General features: G+C 37.4%; 1 protein-coding gene across 2 annotated transcripts in view; it reads left to right on the top strand.

Annotated features, from left to right (window-relative positions):
* Positions 1-20,727, top strand: part of TBC1D12 (TBC1 domain family member 12) — a 124,506-nt gene that overhangs the window by 46,336 nt on the left and 57,443 nt on the right. For both annotated transcript variants that reach the window (XM_043982871.1, XM_043982870.1), the window contains exon 2: positions 10,824-10,947. In XM_043982871.1, coding sequence (XP_043838806.1) covers positions 10,824-10,947 — 124 coding nt within the window. The remainder of the gene's footprint in view (positions 1-10,823; positions 10,948-20,727) is intronic.

Here is a 20,727-nt window from a genome sequence, read left to right as displayed (position 1 = left end):
GAGGATTTATCTAGTTTTAAGTTACCCAAGCAATTGAGATTACACTGTTTTATTAGGAAAACTGTTCTGAAAACTAATAATGAAAAACTTCCATAGTAAAGCAAAGTTTTTGGTTCTCATTGAGTTTTATATTTTTTAATGAGTCTTAGCAGATAGACAACCAAACTGATAATCATTTATATCATATAGTATTACTGTCTCCCCTGCCCCTAGTGATGCTGGAAATGGAGCAGAAGATATGGAAAAAGTAGTGTATGATATGAAACGAAATTGGAGAAAGATGGGAGCAGAACAGTAACAATCTATGTTTTAATCTGGAAAATGAGAGGTTGGCTTAGATAACTTCTGAGGGCCCTTCCAGCTCTAACACTAGGAACAAGTGAAGCCCCCACCTTTTGATAGAGCTCTGGGGAAGTTAGATCGTTACATATTTCTTTTCTTTTCTTTTTTTTTGAAGGGCAGTGAGGGTTAAGTGACTTGCTCAGGCTCACACAGCTAGTAAGTGTCAAGTGTCTGAGGCCGGATTTGAACTCAGGTCCTCCTGAATCCAGGGCCGGTGTTCCATCCACTGAGCTACCTAGCTGCCCTCTCATTACATGTTTCTTATACTAGATAGAGAAACATTTTCATACCACTTTTTCCTTTTCTCCTTTAGTATGCTTATGTCAAAGAAAAACTATTAATACCAATACTGTACTTTGCATTTTTAGGCTTGAGTCTTCCAGAAACAATTTTATTAATTTTTTCTTTCTCTATACTATTTTATGTCATGATCTCATCAGCTGCCATGGATTAAATGATCCTCTCCATGAAAGTGATTCTTAAATCTATTTATCCAGCCCTGACCTTTCTCCTGACCTTGAGTTTGCATTTCTAATGACCTGATGGACATCTTGAACTGGGTTTCTCATAGATATCTTAAACTCAGCATGTCTAAAACTGAACTCATTATCTTTCCCCTAAAATCCTCCCGTCTTCCTAACTTTCCTCTTAATATCAAGGAAACCACCATCCCTAGGCCTCTTCCCCCCCCCCCCTTCCCAAGTTCTTTTGTTTTTATGTTTGTAGCAACTTTCATACATGCCCCTTTATCTCCCCTGACACTGTTGTCTCCAGTGTGGTGCAGATTCTTTGTCACCTCACGTGTGGACCATTGCAAGCTCTCCATCGTGGTTAGTCTTCCTGGTTCAAGTCTGTCCCCACAACACGGTCTGTCCTTCACTCAACTGTCACATTTATCTTCAATGCCCCCCCCCCCCATTCAGCTCCAGGGGGTTCCCTTTCATATCCAAGATCAAAACCAAAATCCTGTGTTAGGAGTTTAAAGTCCTTCATAACTTGGACCCTTCCTATTTCTCTATTCTTCTTAGGCTTTCTTCCCCTTCACATGTTAGGGCATGACATCTACAGATTCTGTGCATTTTTACTGGCTCTTACTCTGCCCCATGGCTGGAATTTTCTTCCTCCTTATTTCTACCTCTTGGCTTTGGCTTTCTTGGTTTCCTTTAAGTCTCAGCTAAAACTTTACCTTCAAGAAGCTTTCCTGGTCCTCATTAACTTCTCTCTGATATTATCTACCATTTATTCTATCTGGAGCTTTTTTGTGCGTAGCTGTTTGCATGTTGTCTCCTCCATTTGACTGTGAGCTTCTTGAGAACAGAGACTTCTTTTTTTGCCTTTTTCGTATCCCCAGGGCCTGGCACATTCTAGATGCCAAATAAATGTTTGTTGACTTGACTTAATTTAACATTTAATCAAATATTAAAGTTTTTCCAGCTTGGAGATTGTGATGTCTAACCTGGCAGAGTGCCCCATGCCCTCAGACAGGACAGTGTTCCAAGATGACTTCAGATAACATTTATGGGACTCTTCCAACAAGGAAAAGATGACTATGTAAAAACAGAGTTTGCATTAGCATTCCACAGTAGTCAAATACTAATCCCATTTTCTCTTGGACCACTCCTTTCACTCCTGGAGTCAGCAAAGGTACCTCCTCCCTTTGATAGTGTAACGATTGGAATGACGCCACCTGCTGGAGACTTACTGTAGAAGAGTTCCACCCATGAAGGGAAGGTCTTTGAGGGCAAGACCAGGAGTCTTTTCTTTGGCGTCAGGAAGTGATGCGGGCTAGTGGGAGGAGGAAGGAAGAGACTGGTGCTCGGTCTTGCTCACTTTTCTGAGGACTCTGGTGGAGAGCGGAGCTAGAAATGTGCTCTCCCTTTAATAGATAGGGATCTAGGCCTTTCTCTCTCTCTTTACCAAATTCTTATTCTCCTTAATAAACGCTTAAAAGTCTAACTCTTGCTAAAGCTTATAATTTATTGGCGACCACTCATTAAATATTTTAGACAGTTTAGCTAGAATTATAGCCCTTAACAATAGATAGTATTCTTTCTGATTAGAGAAGCATGGATAATTGGGCCAATCACTTTGGGTGGGTGGGCAAAGAGAATGATACTGCCCCTAGCTGGGTCAGTAACTCTGTTCTTCAGGAGGTGGGAGGCAACTGTATAAATAAAAGTAAGAGTTATTTTTTGAATGATCCAAGACAACTCCAAAGGACTAATGATAAAACATATTATTCACCTCCAAAGAAGGAACTGATATTGATTGAACACAGAAGCATGCTATTTTTCACCTTCTTTCATTTCTTTCTTTTATTCAAGTTTTCTTGTACAAAATGACTAATATGATGATGTTTTACATAATTGAACATGCATAACCTATATCTGATTGCTCACTGCCTGGTGGGGAAAGGGAAGGAGGAGGGATAAAATTTGGAACTCAAAAGTATAAATAAAAACATTTATTATAAAAGAGTTATTTTTGTTAAAAAGGTTAGTTATATATACCACCCTTAATCTATTTACTTAAGAGGTTGTTTGGTTTTGGTTTTGTTAGGTTTGTTTGTTTGTTTGTTTTTGTCTTTGATCTATCTTATGGACCTTTCTAAGAATTTTGGAAAGAACTTTAGAAAACATAATATTTTTCCAATCTTGCTAAAAAGGAATGTCTGCCCTTATTTTTCCTTTTTCTGCATCAACCACATGAATCATGTGACTGTAAGGAACTTCCAGGTATATAGTTTGTACAAGGTTGGCCAAAAGTCACGATGTTCTAACAATGTTTTGAAAACTATTTTTTTCTTTATTTTTCACCATTTACAAGATTTGCTTTTTCACATGTAATATAAGTTCATTTCCTATATGTGTATTGTATATGATGCTATGCTCTTGTAAATTAAAAACAAAAAATTAAGGAGTTATTAAATATTGAAACCCCTTTGTGACTTTTGGGCCACCCTGTAGTTAGTTTCCTAGTCAGACTGATCATCCTTGGTTGCCTTTTTTTTGTTTTTGTTTTTGTTTTTTTAGTGAGGCAATTGGGGTTAAGTGACTTGCCCAGGGTCACACAGCTAGTAAGTGTTAAGTGTCTGAGGCCGGATTTGAACTCAGGTACTCCTGATTCCAGGGCCAGTGCTCTATCCACTGCGCCACCTAGCTGCCCCAGAGAAAGCACCTCCTACTATGTTCTATTCCATTTCTTTCTTTCTTTCTTTCTTTTTCTTTTTTTTTTTGCGGGGCAATTGGGATTAAGTGACTTGCCCAGGGTCACACAGCTAGTAAGTGTCAACTGTCTGAGGCTGGATTTGAACTCAGGTCCTCCTGAATCCAGAGCCAGTGCTTTATCCACTGCGCCACCTAGCTGCCCCCCTTGGTTGCCTTTTGCTAATTTTTCACCAAGGAAATAGAGGGTGAATTTGATTATGATTGAGAGATAAGGGAATATGGCTTGTTTGAACAGATATATGGTATAAAAAATAACATTGTGTGTGGAAGTATAGGGGGTGGGATGGTTATCTTCAATAAGGGATAGTATCTTCTGGTGTGCATACTGGCAACTTCAAAAATGTCATGTGTATAAAGAAGGCTGGGAAGTACTTAGCTATTTCATTTCAGTCCATTCATACAGGATGTAACTAAATTAACATCATCTCTTAAATGAATTATTTTCTCATACATATGAACAGTTATCTTGGACTTTATATGCAGTAAGAGAGTAAGAATTGTTTACCAAACCACTTTAGTCACTGTGTTGTGTGGTTCCCCCCATCTCTCCCAATTAGTGACCACCTGTGGGAATTTGAATACAAGAAGTTTTGTCATTTGTGGGCATGGAGACTCTGACTACAGGAATTTTGGAAATGAGGGAGGGGAATCTTCAATCATGCACCTGTTTTTCCTTCTTGCCCAGCAACATGTCTTCTTAGTGCCCTCAGCAGATACGTAGTATAGAAATAGGAGAGGAAGATGAAATGGCCCATGCCTATCCATAATCCCTTGTTGCTGTGTGCTTTTATTTTTACTTTTAAAATAATTTTTTATGGCTATCATCTGGCCCTGTATTCCTCTTTACATTTCCTCCAAGAAACTTATAAAAGTATGAAGAAATCAAGATAGAAAATAAATTCCACAAAATGGAATATACCCAAAAAAGTGTAACCATGTATATATGTGTGTTGGATATGTGTGATATGGGAATATCTATATTCATATCTATAAATATGTGTGTATCTGTATGAGTATACAGCTCGCTTGCTCTCTCTGTCTCCGTGTCTCTCTCTCTCTCTTCCCCCCTTCTTGTTTCTCTTATATGTGTGTCTGTCTCTCTCTCCCCTTGCTATGCTCCCAAATTAAATAGGCTTTTATGTGCTACTTGAGGATCTGTCATTTGTATTGTGGTTTCTTTGAATATTTGGGGAAATTTCTTACCGTTATAAGAAATTAATGCACCTTATTATCCATTATAGTATAGTTGGCCTGAACACTGAGAAACTAAGATTTTTCATAGTAGAGCTTTTTGATGATAGCTAAAGATTACAAGAAACATAAATTGCTTACAGTTATTTGGTGGGGACTTAATCGCCTCTACATGGCTTAATGAGTAAGTAATTTTATACCAAATTTTGTGAAAGCTTCTTTTCTGTTCTCCAAATATTTTTGTAAGTTTCTTCCCTGACAAATTAGAATAAGATTCTCTGAAAACTTTAGTCACAATGAACTGTTAGTACTTGTTTAAAAAATGACATTTCTTGGATTTAGTTTTTTTAAAGTTTACTGATTATTTTTGTTTTTTTTTTTAATCACAATAATTTTTTGTTATCTTCTTGCATTCCTCTCCCAGGAATGGAACCTTACCTTTTTTGGGGGTGGTGGGGGTGGGGCAATGGGGGTTAAGTGACTTGCCCGGGGTCACACAGCTAGTAAGTGTCAAGTGTCTGAGGCTGGATTTGAACTCAGGTCCTCCTGACTCCAGGGCCGGTGCTCTATCCACTGCGCCACCTAGCTGCCCCAAGATTAATTTTTACAATTATTCTGAGTTTCATTTTCTTGTATTCAATTTCAAAATTCAAATTAGCCTTTTAATATTTACTTTGTACAAGTATTAGTTATCTTGTCAATAGTGCTGTCATATTGTGCATGATCACGTCAGGAGTTTAAACATTCAGTGTGGAGTTTGTGGATCAACCTCTGGAGACCATAACTTTTCCATGCCTTAATATGATGGTTTTTGTAAGTTGCTATCCCCTCTAAAAACAAATGATTGGTCCCATCGCTTACCCTTCTCCAGTGGCCTCAAGTGGTATGAATAGTTTTTAATAATTCAGAATCTCCTTCATACCATGACAGAGGAACACTTGATATATTTCCCTAACGTTTTTGTACAAGGGTCCAAGTGTATTTATTGGGTGATTATTTAAAGGAAAAATTTTTTAACCTTGTTTGAAGTATAATAACATGTGGGCATTGCAGTCCTTCATATTTGAGCATGATTCTTGTGGCAGTGATTTTTTTTACGTACGTATAGTTGATAAGAAAACCCAAGATTGTTTCTACATACCTTGGTACATATTGAGACTATTGTTTGGAATGGAGATAGTAGAAGAAAGGGTTGCTATGAAAATTGAAATGATAACTTATATACAGAGCTTTGTGAACTACAAAATGTTATATGAGTTATTAGTCATCTATGTAGCTGTTGTTTGTAGTGTCTCTCCCCGAGTCTAGCTCAACTCCTTAGATTTGTGGTCTAATTTATTCTTTGCTGTTCTCTGGAGTCAATAGTTGAGCACCCCCCTACCCCCGTCTTCCCTTAACCCCCCCCCCCCGCCATTTTGAAGTAGTGCTTAACTAAAGTCTATAAAGTATTGCTTCTTTCATTTCTTCTTATGCTTTTCTTACACAGAACACTCTACATTCTCACTCTCTGTGGAGAAAGGAATGGTGTCATTAATTGTTTCAGTAGTCTCAATTGTCCCAACTTCAGCCAAGATATGTTAGTGGGGTCAAAGCTTCTTAGGGGTTTGGAATTTTTGTGGATTCTAGATATAGTACCACCTGTGAGATAGTGTCTCTGTGTCATGATTAAAAACTAAATTATAGAAGATAATTGAGTGTAGTGGGGATGGTGATGTGGTGATATCTACAAATAAGATTATAGTCCTCTAAAAGCATTCTTTCCTGATAACCCTCCTCAGCATATCAAAGTGTGTTTACTGAGTCAAGTTCCCTGGTACAAGTGATTATGAGAAAGAGAAAGACTCTGAAAAGTATATTTCAGAAATTTTTTGTACTCTGCCTTCCAGAAATGTACCAGGATCCTATAGTATTCCAACATAGCAAATCAGTTGGTCAATAAACATTTATTAAATACTTTCGTGCTAAGAATTGGGGATACAAAGAAAGCCCTGATGGAGCTCACAGTTTAATGGGTGAGACAACATGCAAACAAATTGCACAAACGAGCTCCGGACAGAAAAAATAAGAAAGAATCAACAGTGAGAAGACACTAGAATTGAGATTGGGCAAGGCTTCATGTAGAAAGAAGGTGGTGATGAAGGAGAGCATTTTAGGCATGAATTTTGTTTTTATTTTTTCTGACGCTATAAAATATTCTTTTGGTAATTTGATTTGTATAACTCTTGAGTAAATTGATTAACATAGTATTGTCATTTTTATTATATTGACTAGAGACATACCCATAAGCAATTAGTGTTTCTCTAATTATTTAGGTTTATATTGATTTCTTCAAAGACTGTTTTATATTTAGATTCACTTGGTTCCTGGCTAACTTTGTCTTCATACAACATTATTATGCAATAATGACTTTCCTTCCTTTTTTTCCTTTGCAATAGAGTCAATCCCCTTTCCTATTTTTTCTAATATCATTAAAACAGAATAGTCACCCATAGATCCTCTGCGTTTAAAATTTTTTGAGTCTTAAAAATATTATGTTCTGAAATTTTTTTGCTTATCCCCTTTCTAACGTAAACAAGCTGACCTTTCTCTGTCTCTGTGAGTCTCTCTCTCTCTCTCTCTCTCTCTCTCTCTCTCTCTCTCTCTCACTCTCTCTCTCTCACACACACACACACACACACACACACACACACACACACACACACACACACTGTCATGTTCTGTTGTTGTAGCTGCTAAGTCTTATGTTATCTTTATTGTGGTTCCTTGGTATTTGAACTCTTTTTAGCTCCGTGAAGTATTTTTTCCTTGGAATGAAAGCTCTGGATTTTGGTTATTAGATTCCTGAGAATTTTCATTTGGGGATTCTTTCTTGTAGTAATCAGTGGATTCTTTCTGTTTTTCACTTTGCCTTCTGGTACTAAGAATTCTAGAGAACTCTTATCATAATTTTCAGAATCTGATAATTCTTATATTTTTTCTCCTTGACCTGTTTTTCAGGTCAATTGTTTTTATTTCTTAGATTTTCTTATTTTTCTTCAATTAAAAAAATTTGTTTTTATATTTCTTATTTATGGTTGAATTATTGTTTATTGTCTGTTCCATTCTAATGAGACATTCAGTTCTGAAATGAAATTTTTCACCATATCTGCTGAGGTGTCAATTTTCTTTCTTCTCTAGCCTTTGTATTCCTGTAGTCTCTATGTGGCCAGGGCATTTTTTTTTTTCTCCAAGGCTTTCCCCAGGATTTGTTTCTGGGTTGCTGTCATCTTTGGGAATCTTAAATGCCAAGTTATTTCTTCATTTTTTTGGGGGGGTGGGGCAATTAGGGTTAAGTGACTTGCCCAGGGTCAGACAGCTAGTAAGTTATGTCAAGTGTCTGAGACCATATTTGAACTCAGGTCCTCTTGAATCCAGGGCCAGTGCTTTATCCATTGGGTCACCTTGCTGCCCCTCTTCATGTTGTTTTGCTAATGGAGGGACCTGCTCTTTGGCTAAACTCCACAATTCAATGATGTGGTCAGCACTTTGTCTGGTCCTGTATGTGAGCTAAATTGGATCTTTCTTTCAAGGAACTTGTGGGTTTTGCCTTGGGACTCCTTTTTACAGAGCTCAAGGACCTCTCCTGTCTATGGGCTTGATCTGTGTTTCTCTGGGCTTCAGGAACTGCTCAGGTCTGATTCCTCGGGTCTCACTTCTTCTTTCTACCCTAGACTGGACTGCCTAAAACACCTGGAGGCTATTCTTTCCACGAACTAGGCATAGGTAGCCAGCTAAGGGTTTAGGAGAAAAGCTCTCCCTTGTGGGCTTGGGGACTGGTTCTATCTGAAATAGGGTTTGGATGACGAGGGGCTCAGGCAGGGAGTGCTGGGACTGCCCCCAGCTCCAGGGGCAGCTACTGAAGATCTGCCCTCTGCCCTTGACTCTTAGCTTGCCCTGTTTTGTCCATGTCAGGATTCCCTGCAGGACTCAGGGGCCCTATGTGTATTTCTGGGTTGAATGGGAGAGTCTAAGAGGTGGTTCTTTCTGTGGCCTAGTATAGGGATACATCTCTAAGCTAGACGGAGTATGGGGGGGGGGAAGGAAAGTGGCATCCTCCATGTCCTCAGCTGCTTTCATCTTCTGAGTGACTGCATTTCAAAAGTGGCATAGTGCTTGCTTTTGGAACTGGCAGTCTAGTAAGTACTTATTACATTTTTGTTGATCGACTGACAGAGTAGATGGAAAATAAACTCAGTGAGGGGAAGAAAGGGGAGATTTCATCTTACTTCGTTTAACTGTTGAGATCCTTTTAGATGCTGTCATCTACTGTGTTAACTTTTCCTCCTGGCTTTACATCATCTGCAGATTTCATGAGCATACCATCTATGCATTTATCCAAGTCACTGATAAAAATGTTAAATAGCACAAGGCCAAGTAAATACAGATTCTTGGGATACTCCACTGGTAAACTCCTGCCAAGTTGAATTGAATCATTAATAACTACTCTGTGTCTGGTCATTTAACCAGTTCTGAATACATGTTATTTAAAAAAAATATTCACTTTGAACATAAATACAATGTACTAGTGCAACATAAAAAGAGTGTTCAAATATGAAACCAGGAATTTCCATTTCACACTGTTTACTTTTTTTAATAAACCATGTAATAAATATTAGATATTGTTTTCAAAGCTACCCTGATTTTCTGTGCTTCCTTCTGAGTTTTCTTTTGTTCTCTGCTGTGTACTTTTAATTTTTTTCTCCCTCCTTACCCTGCCCTAGAGAAGGTTACCATTCGACATAATACGTGTATGTATATATGTATGTATATATGTGTATATTTTCCTTTTTTGGGTAATGTTAAAATAGCTTTGCCCATTTATGTTTATATGTGTATTTAGTATAATTTTATCTGATTCTGCAAAGTAGTAAGTCATTGCTGTAGCTTGAAATCTATTAATTTGGAGAGTATTGATTTTTTTAACTATATTGGCCTCAACAGGCCATGTTATAGCATATTGCTCTAGTTTTGTAATTTCTGTCAAAATTGTTTTATTTAACTTTATAGATATAGACATTGCATATGTTTCAGTAGGTAAATGTCCAAATATTAGATAACTTTGGCCATTACTGTATGTGATATTTCTCTTTCTATAAGTTTCTCAGTTATTTTAGTTGCAAAGGGAATTCTATCCACCAGCACAAAAGCACTGTGTTCTGTATTGCATATAACAATAGGTTTGGGAGTCATAAAGACTTGGGTTCAAATCCTGCCATTGACACTAACTTTGTGAGCAGTTTACCTACCCTCAGTGTGCTTCAAGCCACCTTTCCATAATTTTTTATCTGTTAAGTTGTAGATGGTCTGTAGTCTGCATTGGTGGAGAGAGATCTCACATTGGGAGATCCCACAGATTGAGTGTGTAGGGAATCAGTGAAACTTTTTAAAATTCAAGGAATTTTTTTTTTTTGGTAAGGCAATTGGGGTTAAGTGACTTACCCAAGGTCACACAGCTAGTAAGTGTCAAGTGTCTGAGGCCGGATTTGAACTCAGGTACTCCTGACTCCAGGGCTGGTGCTCTATCTACTGCGCCACCTAGCTGCCCCCGAAAATTCAAGTATTCTTAATAGCTTCTTTTTGTGAATTTGACACTAGAGGAAATTTGAGTTTTGGGGACATAAATATGAAAAAGATTTTCTGCCCCTAATATGTAAAGGTTAGAAGGAGTAGAGGGAGTTATATAGGAGGGCAGTCTGGGGAAGCTAGGAAGCTTTCTAGTTCTACTAAGTTTGTGAGTTCCTTACTTTGTTAAAAATATTCCACATTTCCTTACTATTAGACAAGTCATATTCAAAGGTAAATTTAAAACACATTTTAATTGATCTTTTTACTAGCACAGATGATGTACTTGACCATAAGTAGTTCTTTATTTGTATAGAAACTCAGTGGTATGAATTGTAACCATAATTTTTCTTAGAAAAATCTGTTCTTGCCAAACAGATATAACATTTGCTTGTTTTTTGTCTGTGTATTGCTTGATTTTCAGTCAGAAAAAAAAATTCATGTAAATTTTCTGTGTTTCAGAAATTTTTTTCCTAAAAGGACGAAGGAATTGAAGTCTGCTGTCCATAGTGCTCCTGGCTGGAAATTATTTGGTAAAGTCCCACCCAGAGAAAATTTGCAGAAGGCTTCTAAAATTATTCAGCAGGTAAGACTTGATATATTCATGTAGTTTGTCTCAGCTTAGCAGAAAACATACTTTTTAGATATGTAACAGTGCTTTTACTTTGATATTATTCCTTCTCAACTGAATTTCAGGCCTTTGTAATTATTTCAGTGGAAGATCAATTCCTAGAGCCTAGGTATTATGCAGTTTATAAATTTTTGAATCCCCAGCCTGAATAAATGTTTGTTTACATGTATTAGTCAAGTCCATCCTTTCTTTTTCTTTCAAAAATTTTTTTCTTGACAAACATCAACAAACATGAACATTTTTCCTACTTAAAGGAGAACAGAAGTGTGCTGCGTATTAAGCTGTGAAAACTCCACTGCTTGTTTTTGGTATATGTCAAATTTAATATGGTAGATCCAACATGGTCTATGTGTCATTCTGAACTTCCTCTGTTCTTTTCTCCTTAGAATTTTTTTCACTGATTCACCAGTAGTTTCCTTTAAAAAAAAATAATGACTCCTACTACCCTTTAATCCTTCCCTAGATTTTCTTCCCACCAAGAGAAACAAAAGCCCTCTTTTGTAATAAATAAGTATAATAATGCAAAACAAATCTATATATTAACATTGCCATATATATGCATATATGTATTATATATGTATGTATTTATGTATATATATATAATATCTGATTTCAGAAAACCTGGGAACATGAACTGATGCAAAGTAAAGTGAGCAGAACAAGGAGATCATCATACACAGTAACAGCAATGTTGTGCAGTGATCAACTGTGAATGACTAAACTATTCTTTTTTTTTTTTTTTTTGATGAGGCAATTGGTGTTAAGTGACTTGTCCAGGGTCACACAGCCAGTAAGTGTTAAGTGTCTGAGTGTCTGGGGCCGGATTTGAACTCAGGTCCCCCCGACTCCAGGGCCGGTGCTCTATCCACTGCACCATCTAGCTGCCCCCACTTAACTATTCTGATCAATACAGTAATCTAAGACAGTTCTGAAGGATGTATATTGGAATATGTTATCCACCTTAAGAGAAAGAACTGATGGAGTCTGAATGCCACATACTGTTTTTGCTTTCTTTTTTTTTGTTTGGCTAATTTGCTAATATGTTTTGCGTGGCTTCACATGTATGATATATATCAAATTGCTTGCCTTCTCAAGGACGGGAGAGGGAAAGTAGGGAGAGAATTAGGACCTGAAAATTGAAAAAAAAGAATGGTGAAATGTTTTTTTTTTACATGTAATTGAGAAATATTAAATGAAATAAAAACGTGGGAAAAATTTTTAAAAATTCAAACTACGTGCATATATGTATTTGTGCGTGCGCACACACACACACACACATATATTTATATATAATCGGTCTGTCTCATTCTGTACTTCTAGTCTATTACCTCTCTGCCAAGGGGAGAGAAGAAAAATTCTTCTTCAGTCTTGGAATAATGATTGGTAATTGCATTGGTCAGAGATCTTAAGTCTTTCACAGTTTTATTTGTTTTCTTTTGCATTATTTTAATTGTTATATACATTTTTCTCCTGGTTTTGCTCACTTCATTCTTTATCAGTTCATAAAGTTTCTCTTAGTCTGTCCCTTTTGTAATTTCTTATGGTATAATAATATTCTCTTACATTCCTATAGCATAATTTGCTTAGCCATTGCTTGATAGATGGATACTCCTTTTGTTTCTAGTTTTTTACAGTTGCAAAAAGTTACTATGAATATCTTTGTACGCTTCAGTCCTTTTCTTTCTTGAATCTCTTTGGGCATAAGCCTAGTAATATCAATTGGTCAGTGGGTATACACACTTAGTGACTTTTTGGATATAGTTTGACATTACTTTCTAGAATTGTTGAACCACTTCACAGCTCCACCACAATTAGTGTGCCTATCTTTCCATTGTCTCTGCAACAATATTCATTTTCCATTTTTTGACATCTTTTCCCATCTGATAGGTATGGAGTAAAACCTTAGAATTGTTTTAATTTTTTTTCTCTTGATGCAAATCTATTGATTTGCAGATTTTTCCCCTTATGGTTATTAATTATTTTCCTTTCTTCTTTTGAAAATTACCTGCTCATATCATTTGATGACTTATCTTTTATGGAATGTCACTTGTTTACATATGTTTAAATAAGTTTCCTATATGTCTTTAATGTGAGACCTTTATCATAGAAATTTTCTACAAATATTTTTCCCATTTAACTTTTTATTTTCTAATTCTAATTGCATTGATTTTGTTTGTGAAAAATCTTTTCAGGATTTTCTAATCAAAATTATCAATTTTATTCCCTGTGTTCCTTATTTGGTCAAGAATACTTACCTTTTCCACACTGTAAAAGATACCTTCTTTTCTGATCTCCAACTTTGTTTTAGCATGATCTTTTATATTTAGGTTATGTGTTCATTTGGAGCTTGTTGTGATACATATTGTGAGATATTGGTATATAGCTAATTTCCGCCAGACTTTTCCAGCTTTCCTCTTAGTTTCTATCAAATAACTTATTCTTAAACAAGTAGTTGGAGTCCTTGGGTTTATCAGACACTGTGCTACTATGGTTGATTGTTTCTGGGTCTTGTATACCTACTCTGTTAAACTTTTTAAAAGGTATTTTCATAATGAACTTGACACAACCAGAAATGGTCATTTGCAACTACATAGTAGAACAGTAAAAGAGGACGGCACATGAAACTGCAACTCTTTATTATATATAACTTATTGACATAGGGATAACATGGTCAGACCTATGCTTTAGGAAAGTCACCATGGCAGTTGAGTGGAGGATGGATTGTAATAGAAAAAGATTTGAGGTAGGGAGACCTACTAGAAGACTTTTACAATAGTTCAGGTATGACATGATAAGACTCTGAACTAGGATAGTGGCAGTGTTAGTAAACAGAAGGACAGTGTATATGAGAGATGTTAAATGTAGAAACAGGAAGACTTGGCAGCTTCTTGGAGTGAAGGTGAATGAAGAGTTGAGAATGCCACTGAGTTTGTAAGCCTCATAACTAAGGATGATGGTGCCCACAATAGTAATAAAAAAGTTTGGAAGAGAGGAGGGTTTGGGAGGAAAAAATAAACAGTGAGTTCTGTATTAAACATGTATTTCAGATAACTGAAAGACATGAGATGAGATTGGAACTCAGGAGAGAGGTTAGGGCTGGATATGTATATCTTCATAGAGAAGATATTGGAACATGGGAACTGATGAATTCACTAAATGAAATGGTTTAGCATGAACAGAGAAGGGTGCTTAGGACAGAGTCTGGGCAAGGGATAAAGAGAAGGGGCATGCATAGTTAGTGGATTTCACCAGGATGAAGAATGGAGCAAAAGAAGACAAGAAGGAGTAGAAGTAGAAGGAACACCAGGAAAGAATAGTGTTTTAGAACCTAGAGGAGAGGGGGCAGCTAGGTGGCGCAGTGGATAGAGCACCGGCCCTGGAGTCAGGAGTACCTGAGTTCAAATCCGGCCTCAGACACTTACTAGCTGTGTGACCCTGGGCAAGTCACTTAACCCCTAATTGCCTCACTTAAAAAAAAAAAAAGAACCTAGAGGAGAAATGGTGTCCAGAAGAAGGTGTAGAAAGTCAAACCAGGAGCTGGAGGTCCTGGACTCTCAGGGGGTGAGGCTGGTGCTATCGCTCTTTCACCAGGACTCTCATGGAGAGCAGAGCAGAACTGTAGCTCCCCAAGATAGATAGCTGAATCTAGGCCTCTTTCTCTCTTCACCAAATTCTTATTCTCCTTAATAAATGCTTAAAAGTCTAAACTCTTGCTAAAGCTTATAATTTATTGGCGACCACTCATTAGATATTTTAGACAGACTAGGTAGAATTTTAGCCCCTTACAGATTCAGGAGGACCTGAGTTCAAATCCGGCCTCAGACACTTGACACTTACTAGCTGTGTGACCTTGGGCAAGTCACTTAACCCCAATTGCCTTAAAAAAATATATAGCCTGAAATTATCCAAAACCTAAGAATTTTCAGATCCTTTCCTTTGAAAAGTATATTTATTACCTTTTTTGGTAATTTTATGCTGAGAGATATCACATGATGTTTTACAGTCTGACTTTGAAATAAATCACTGCACAATGCATCAGTGAAAGACTTAGGAAAGAAAAGGGCTTTCTGACATAACAAACCCTACAGAATGTTTAAGTTTTTCAAAGTTTCTTGACATTTTAGGGTTTAGATCACTGATACTTAAGTGTAGCACATATACATTGTGATAAATATCTTCAAATGAAGGAAAAACTCTTCAGTATCATTGCCATTTAAAAAAATGACATCTTGGGGCAGCTAGGTGGCGCAGTGGATAGAGCACTGGTCCTGGATTCAGGAGAACCTGAGTTCAAATCTGGCCTCAGACACTTAACACTTACTAGCTGTGTGACCCTGGGCAAGTCACTTAACCCCAATTGCCGCCCCTCCCCCCCCAAAAAGACATCTTATTTCTCATTTGTTGGACATTTTATTTCTCTTTTACACTAGCTGCAAGTTTTGCTTCTTCTGTTCATGTCACCTGATTGGCACCTTTACTAATAGATAGCATGCTCATCGTCTTAAGTTATGCAACATCCAAAACAAAACAAAAATAACAATAATTTGGGGCAGCTAGGTGGTGCTGTGGATAAAGCACTGGCCCTGGATTCAGAAGAACTTGAGTTCAAATCTGGCCTCAGACACTTGACATTTACTAGCTTGTGACCCTGGGCAAGTCAGTTAACCGTCATTGCCCCACAAAAACAAAACAAAACAAAAATAACTTATGCAACATCACATTTTTTTCTTTTAAGTAAGAATGAACTTGGTAAACTGAATTCTTTGGTTTAGTCCTTTTCCTTTTCTTTTTGGGTGGGGCAATGAGGGTTAAGTGACTTGCCCAAGGTCACACAGCTAGTAAGTCTCAGGTGTATGATTTCGGATTTGAATTCAGGTCTTCCACTGTGCCACCTAGCTTGCCCCGCGCCCCCCTTTTAGTTTAGTCCTAATTTTAATAAAGATGATTAGGAACAGTTTCTATATAAGTGCTATTAAGTAGAATCAGGACTGGCATTCATGCTTTGTAACTGCTTTTAGCACTGGCATTTTGCTTGTCGTATTGCTCTCTCTTATTGATGTGCCATTTTAATATGTTGGAAGACATCAAAATACCTTGTATTAATTTATGTATTCTTTAGCATGACATTATCATTTTGAATCAAGCACAAGGAAATACTTGCTTTTTGATACACCTTAGCATCCAGCCACAATTTATTGTAATAGATAGTGTAAGGAATTAATTGTGATTTGGAGTTTTTATAATGCCATCTTTGCGTCATCATGGTCAGACTGAAAAGATGCAGGCTTTAAAAGCCTAAGAGAAGATGGGTGTGTACTTTAAGAGATTATAGAACAGACAACACAAAGAATATTTATTGAGTCAAAGTATCAAAACTAAAGTACCTAACCCCCATCTGGAGTTCCCCCATGCCCACATGGGCCTGGCCTAATTAGAATAGGGACAGCCCAGGGGGTATGTTAAACCAATTGGAGACTCAGCTTGAATATAAAACCACCCTTCCTGTGAGAGAGGCAGGAAAGGGGAGAGGACACTCTCAGAGAGAGACAGAGAAGGAAGGTTGAGAGAGAGAGGAACTGGGGTGTTTGATCTTCGGACCTAACCAGGAGAGACAGCAAAGCTGATTCTCCTTAGAATTACAGATTCAAGGTGATGAGTTTGTGTTCCCTCCAGCAGGCTGGCTCATTAAGCCAGTTTAGCTGGACACAAGTTTAGTGTTTGAGTTAGTTTTTGCCAGAACTAAGCTGTTCTGAGTAGCTGAGGAGGCAGAATTTACTGGAGGTACCTGGGGCCTTTTTACGCTAGAGATTTAGATTCTAACTTTCTCTATCTCCTTTCTCATGTTACCTGGCTTTATTAACTCCACTTGTGTTGTATTATTGTTACCATTAATAAAACCTGATTTGTGTGTGGAAAAGAGGCTGTTAATCTCCTTTCTTATTAGTCTGGGAGACATAACTGAAAAAGAGGCAGTTTGGAGAAGGGGAAACTCTGGACCTAGAGGTCGCCCATTATTTTCTGAACCCCAATATATTGGCGAACCATGCAGTTAACTCCCCATACTAAATTTGGCCTTAACAATAGTAATGCTTATGCTGTTACTGAAACAGGAGCTATATCCTTTGATCCACATTTTAAAAGTAGCTTATAATTACAAGAACCTAGCAAGATGGCCCCTGACAAGTATCAGTCGCTTGGGAAAACAGGATTAGTAACTTAATCTTTGATGTGACCTCAACTGTTTTAAAATTGTATCTTGTAGGGGCAGCTAGATGGCGCAGTGGTTAAAACACCAGTCCTGGATTCAGGAGTACCTGAGTTCAAATCCGGCCTGAGACACTTGACACTTACTAGCTGTGTGACCCTGGGCAAGTCACTTAACCCCCATTGCCTAAAAAATAATAATAATAAAAAATAGAGAGAGAAAAAATTCCATCTTGTTCTGGTCTCTCTGACCACCCATCTCCCTTCTGGTTAGTAAGTTTATAAGTAACTAGTATAAAAGGGCAGTAGCAGGAAGTAAGATTGCAAAGGGGAATCTGAAAGTCACTTATAGACTGTCTCAAAAATCAAAGGAGTATAATTTGCAGATTGCATTTTATTTATATATATTTTCTTTTTTTTTTTTTGGTGGGGAAATGAGGGTTAAGTGACTTTCCCAGAGTCACACAGCTAGTGTCAAGTGTCTGAGGCCGGATTTAAACTCAGGTTCTCCTGAATTCAGGGCTGGTGCTCTATCCACTGCACTACCTGGCTGCCCCACAGACTGCATTATATATTAACCAAAAATCACATCCTGAGACTATGCACTAAATTAGGACTTTTTGGTCCTATGATTTCAGATAAGCTGTAGACATCTACATAAAACTAATGCTAAGATGGTATGGATATAAATTAGTCTGTCCCCCACCTAAACTCTGTAAAAATGAGACCCCATACTCTTGCTCTCACTCTTCCCCGCAGCAGTCTTCAGTCTCCATTTGGGTCCATGCTGCAGAGTGCTCTCAAATCCAAGCACTCTGTGCTTCTAATCATCCCCATTTTTTCCCCTGGGCTGCCTGCCTTCCTTTACCACCCTATCCCCATCCCCACACTGTCTTCTTCTGTACCTCGCCACTCTGCACCATATGTTTCTGTACTTTCTGTGCTGTTTACCCCTGCACCCTCTGTGCCAAGTGTGATTGAAACCTTACTCCCCACTGCCATCATATTCTTTTCTGGCAAGTACCCAAAGAGCCAGCATGACTGCTCCCCTTTTCATAATTCCATTAAATTAATTAGCAATTAATCAACCTAGATGTTGAGACTGAGTGGCATCAAGGCTGAGGTGACATTAAGAGTGAGGATGGGGGACAGCTAGGTGGTGCGGTGGATAAAGCACCAGCCCTGGATTCAGAAGGACCTGAGTTCAAATCTGTCCTCAGTCACTTGACTCTTACTAGCTGTGTGACCCTGGGCAAGTCACTTAACCCTCATTGCCCTGCAAAAAAACCAAACAAAAACAAACAAAACAAAGGGTGAAGATAATTACTTCATGTCTTCATGTTTAGCAGGTAATACATTCTGTTTAGGTTAATAGTAGTCTTTGATAAAGAAAATTGATTTGGTCTTATATCTCTCCGAACTAGACGCTTTCAATAAAGAGCCCACACCAGAACTTAGAGATAACACATTGCTTTGCATCCAAACTTGATATTCCTATTTGTATGAACAGATATAGATTAGGTTCTGTTACTTAAAATGGAACAATTATAAACTTTTGGGTGACCAGATACAGTAAGTTATAGCTACTGGGTCAATTCTGCCCTCCATGAATTTTTTTTTGGAAACTATTTTAGTTTTCCCCCCAATTACCTGTAAAAACATTTTTTCCCATATAAATATTTTATTATTTTCCAGTTACATGTGGAGATAGTTTTCAACATCTTTTTTTTAAATTAATAAAGTATTTTATTTTTTTCACGTTACATGTAAAGATAGTTCTCAACTTTTGTTTATACAAGCTTTACAATTTCAGATTTTTCTCCCTCCCTCTCCTCCCTCCCCCCTCCCCTAGACAGCAGGTAATTTGATATAGGTTTTATATATATATATATATATATATATATATATATATATATATATATATATATATATATATACACACACATAATAACATTAATCCTATTTCTGCATTAGTCACAACATCTGTTTTTATAAGATTTCTTGTTTCAAATTTTTCTCCCTCCTGTAAAAACAATTTTTAAAATTTATTTTTAAAAATTTCAAGTTCCAATTTCTTTCCCTACCTCCTTTTCTTCTTTCCTTCCTGATGCAGTAAGCAATTTGATACAGGTCTCCATTAATTTTTTGTTTTGTTTTTTGCAGGGCAATGAGAGTTAAGTGACTTGCCCAGGGTCACACAGCTAATTAAGTGTCAAGTGTCTGAGGCTGGATTTGAACTCAGGTCCTCCTGAATCCAAGGCCAGTGCTTTATCCACTGTTCCACCTAGCTGCCCCCTCCATTAATTTGTGTGTGTGTGTGTGTGGGGGCAATTGGGGCTACGTGACTTGCCCAGGGTCACACAGCTAGTAAGTGCCAAGTGTTTGAGGCTGGATTTGAACTCAGGTCCTCCTGACTCCAGAGCTGGTGCTCTATCCACTGCGCCACCTAGCTGCCCCTCCATTAATTTTTAACTGCTGAAGTTGTATATAATTAAGGTCATCTGGAGACAGCATTGTACAGAAGAAAGAACTGTGGATTTAGTTGAGATGTGTTCAGATTACTCATTGGAGATTTATTAGTTTTGTGACAATGGACAAGTCATTTTCTCCTTTGAACCTTTTTCTCTATTCCTAAAATAGGAATCCTACTATCTGTAGCTCATAGGGTTGTTGCAAGTATCAAATGAAGTGTTATGGAAAGAACTTTATAAATTTCAAAGTACTAAATAAATGTCATTTATGGGTCATAGAAGAAAGTGGAATTAATCCCAGTGTCACTTGTTGCTGTCGAGTAGCAGCTGAGGGTATTTATTAGTGATCGTCTACTACTTCCAACTTCCTTCCTCTGATCTATTTTTCTGTTCTCTCCTTTTTCCCTGTTTTCAGGTCACAGGCAATACTTCTAGTGGCAATTAGTGTTGTAGAAGTATTTAGCTTATAATTGTTTGAAACTGTCTAAAATATTTGTGAATTTTTTTAAAGAACTCTGTAACGGTTAGTCCCCATGACCTTCCTCGATAGCTTTTTCAGTGTTTAATTACCCCAATTTTCACAGGTTCCCTTTTTTGTCCAACCAAAGTCTATCCTGCTTTAATTTTGAGCCCATTAGATTTTCTGTTAAATTGAAGAACAGTTGACTAGTGTTTTTCTTAAAACTTGTTATATACCTTAAGGTTTATTCTTCACCTTCTAAGATGGTGAAACAAATCTAGTTCCTTGAAACTTGGGCAAGTCACTTAACCCCAGTTGCCTCACTAAAAAAAAAAAAGAAGAAGAAGAAGAATCAACTGGAATGCCATTGCTTACAATTCTTAACTTGAGCAAACATTTAAGTGTCTAGTCTTTGCAAAGTAATATGCTAAACACTGGGGGAGATTTAATAAAGACTCAGTTCTTGCGCTCATAGACTTTTCTGATTTGGGAACTATCTCTTACCCTCTCACTCAGAAATTTTTCCCTTTTTTTAGACTGTAATTTATTTTGGTTTCAATTCTCTGTTCCATTTAATAATAAAATTATTTCTTTGTATTT

This window comes from Dromiciops gliroides, chromosome 2 (genome assembly GCF_019393635.1).
Source record: "Dromiciops gliroides isolate mDroGli1 chromosome 2, mDroGli1.pri, whole genome shotgun sequence".
Taxonomy (NCBI): domain Eukaryota; kingdom Metazoa; phylum Chordata; class Mammalia; order Microbiotheria; family Microbiotheriidae; genus Dromiciops; species Dromiciops gliroides.
This window is presented reverse-complemented; position numbering and strand designations above follow the sequence as displayed.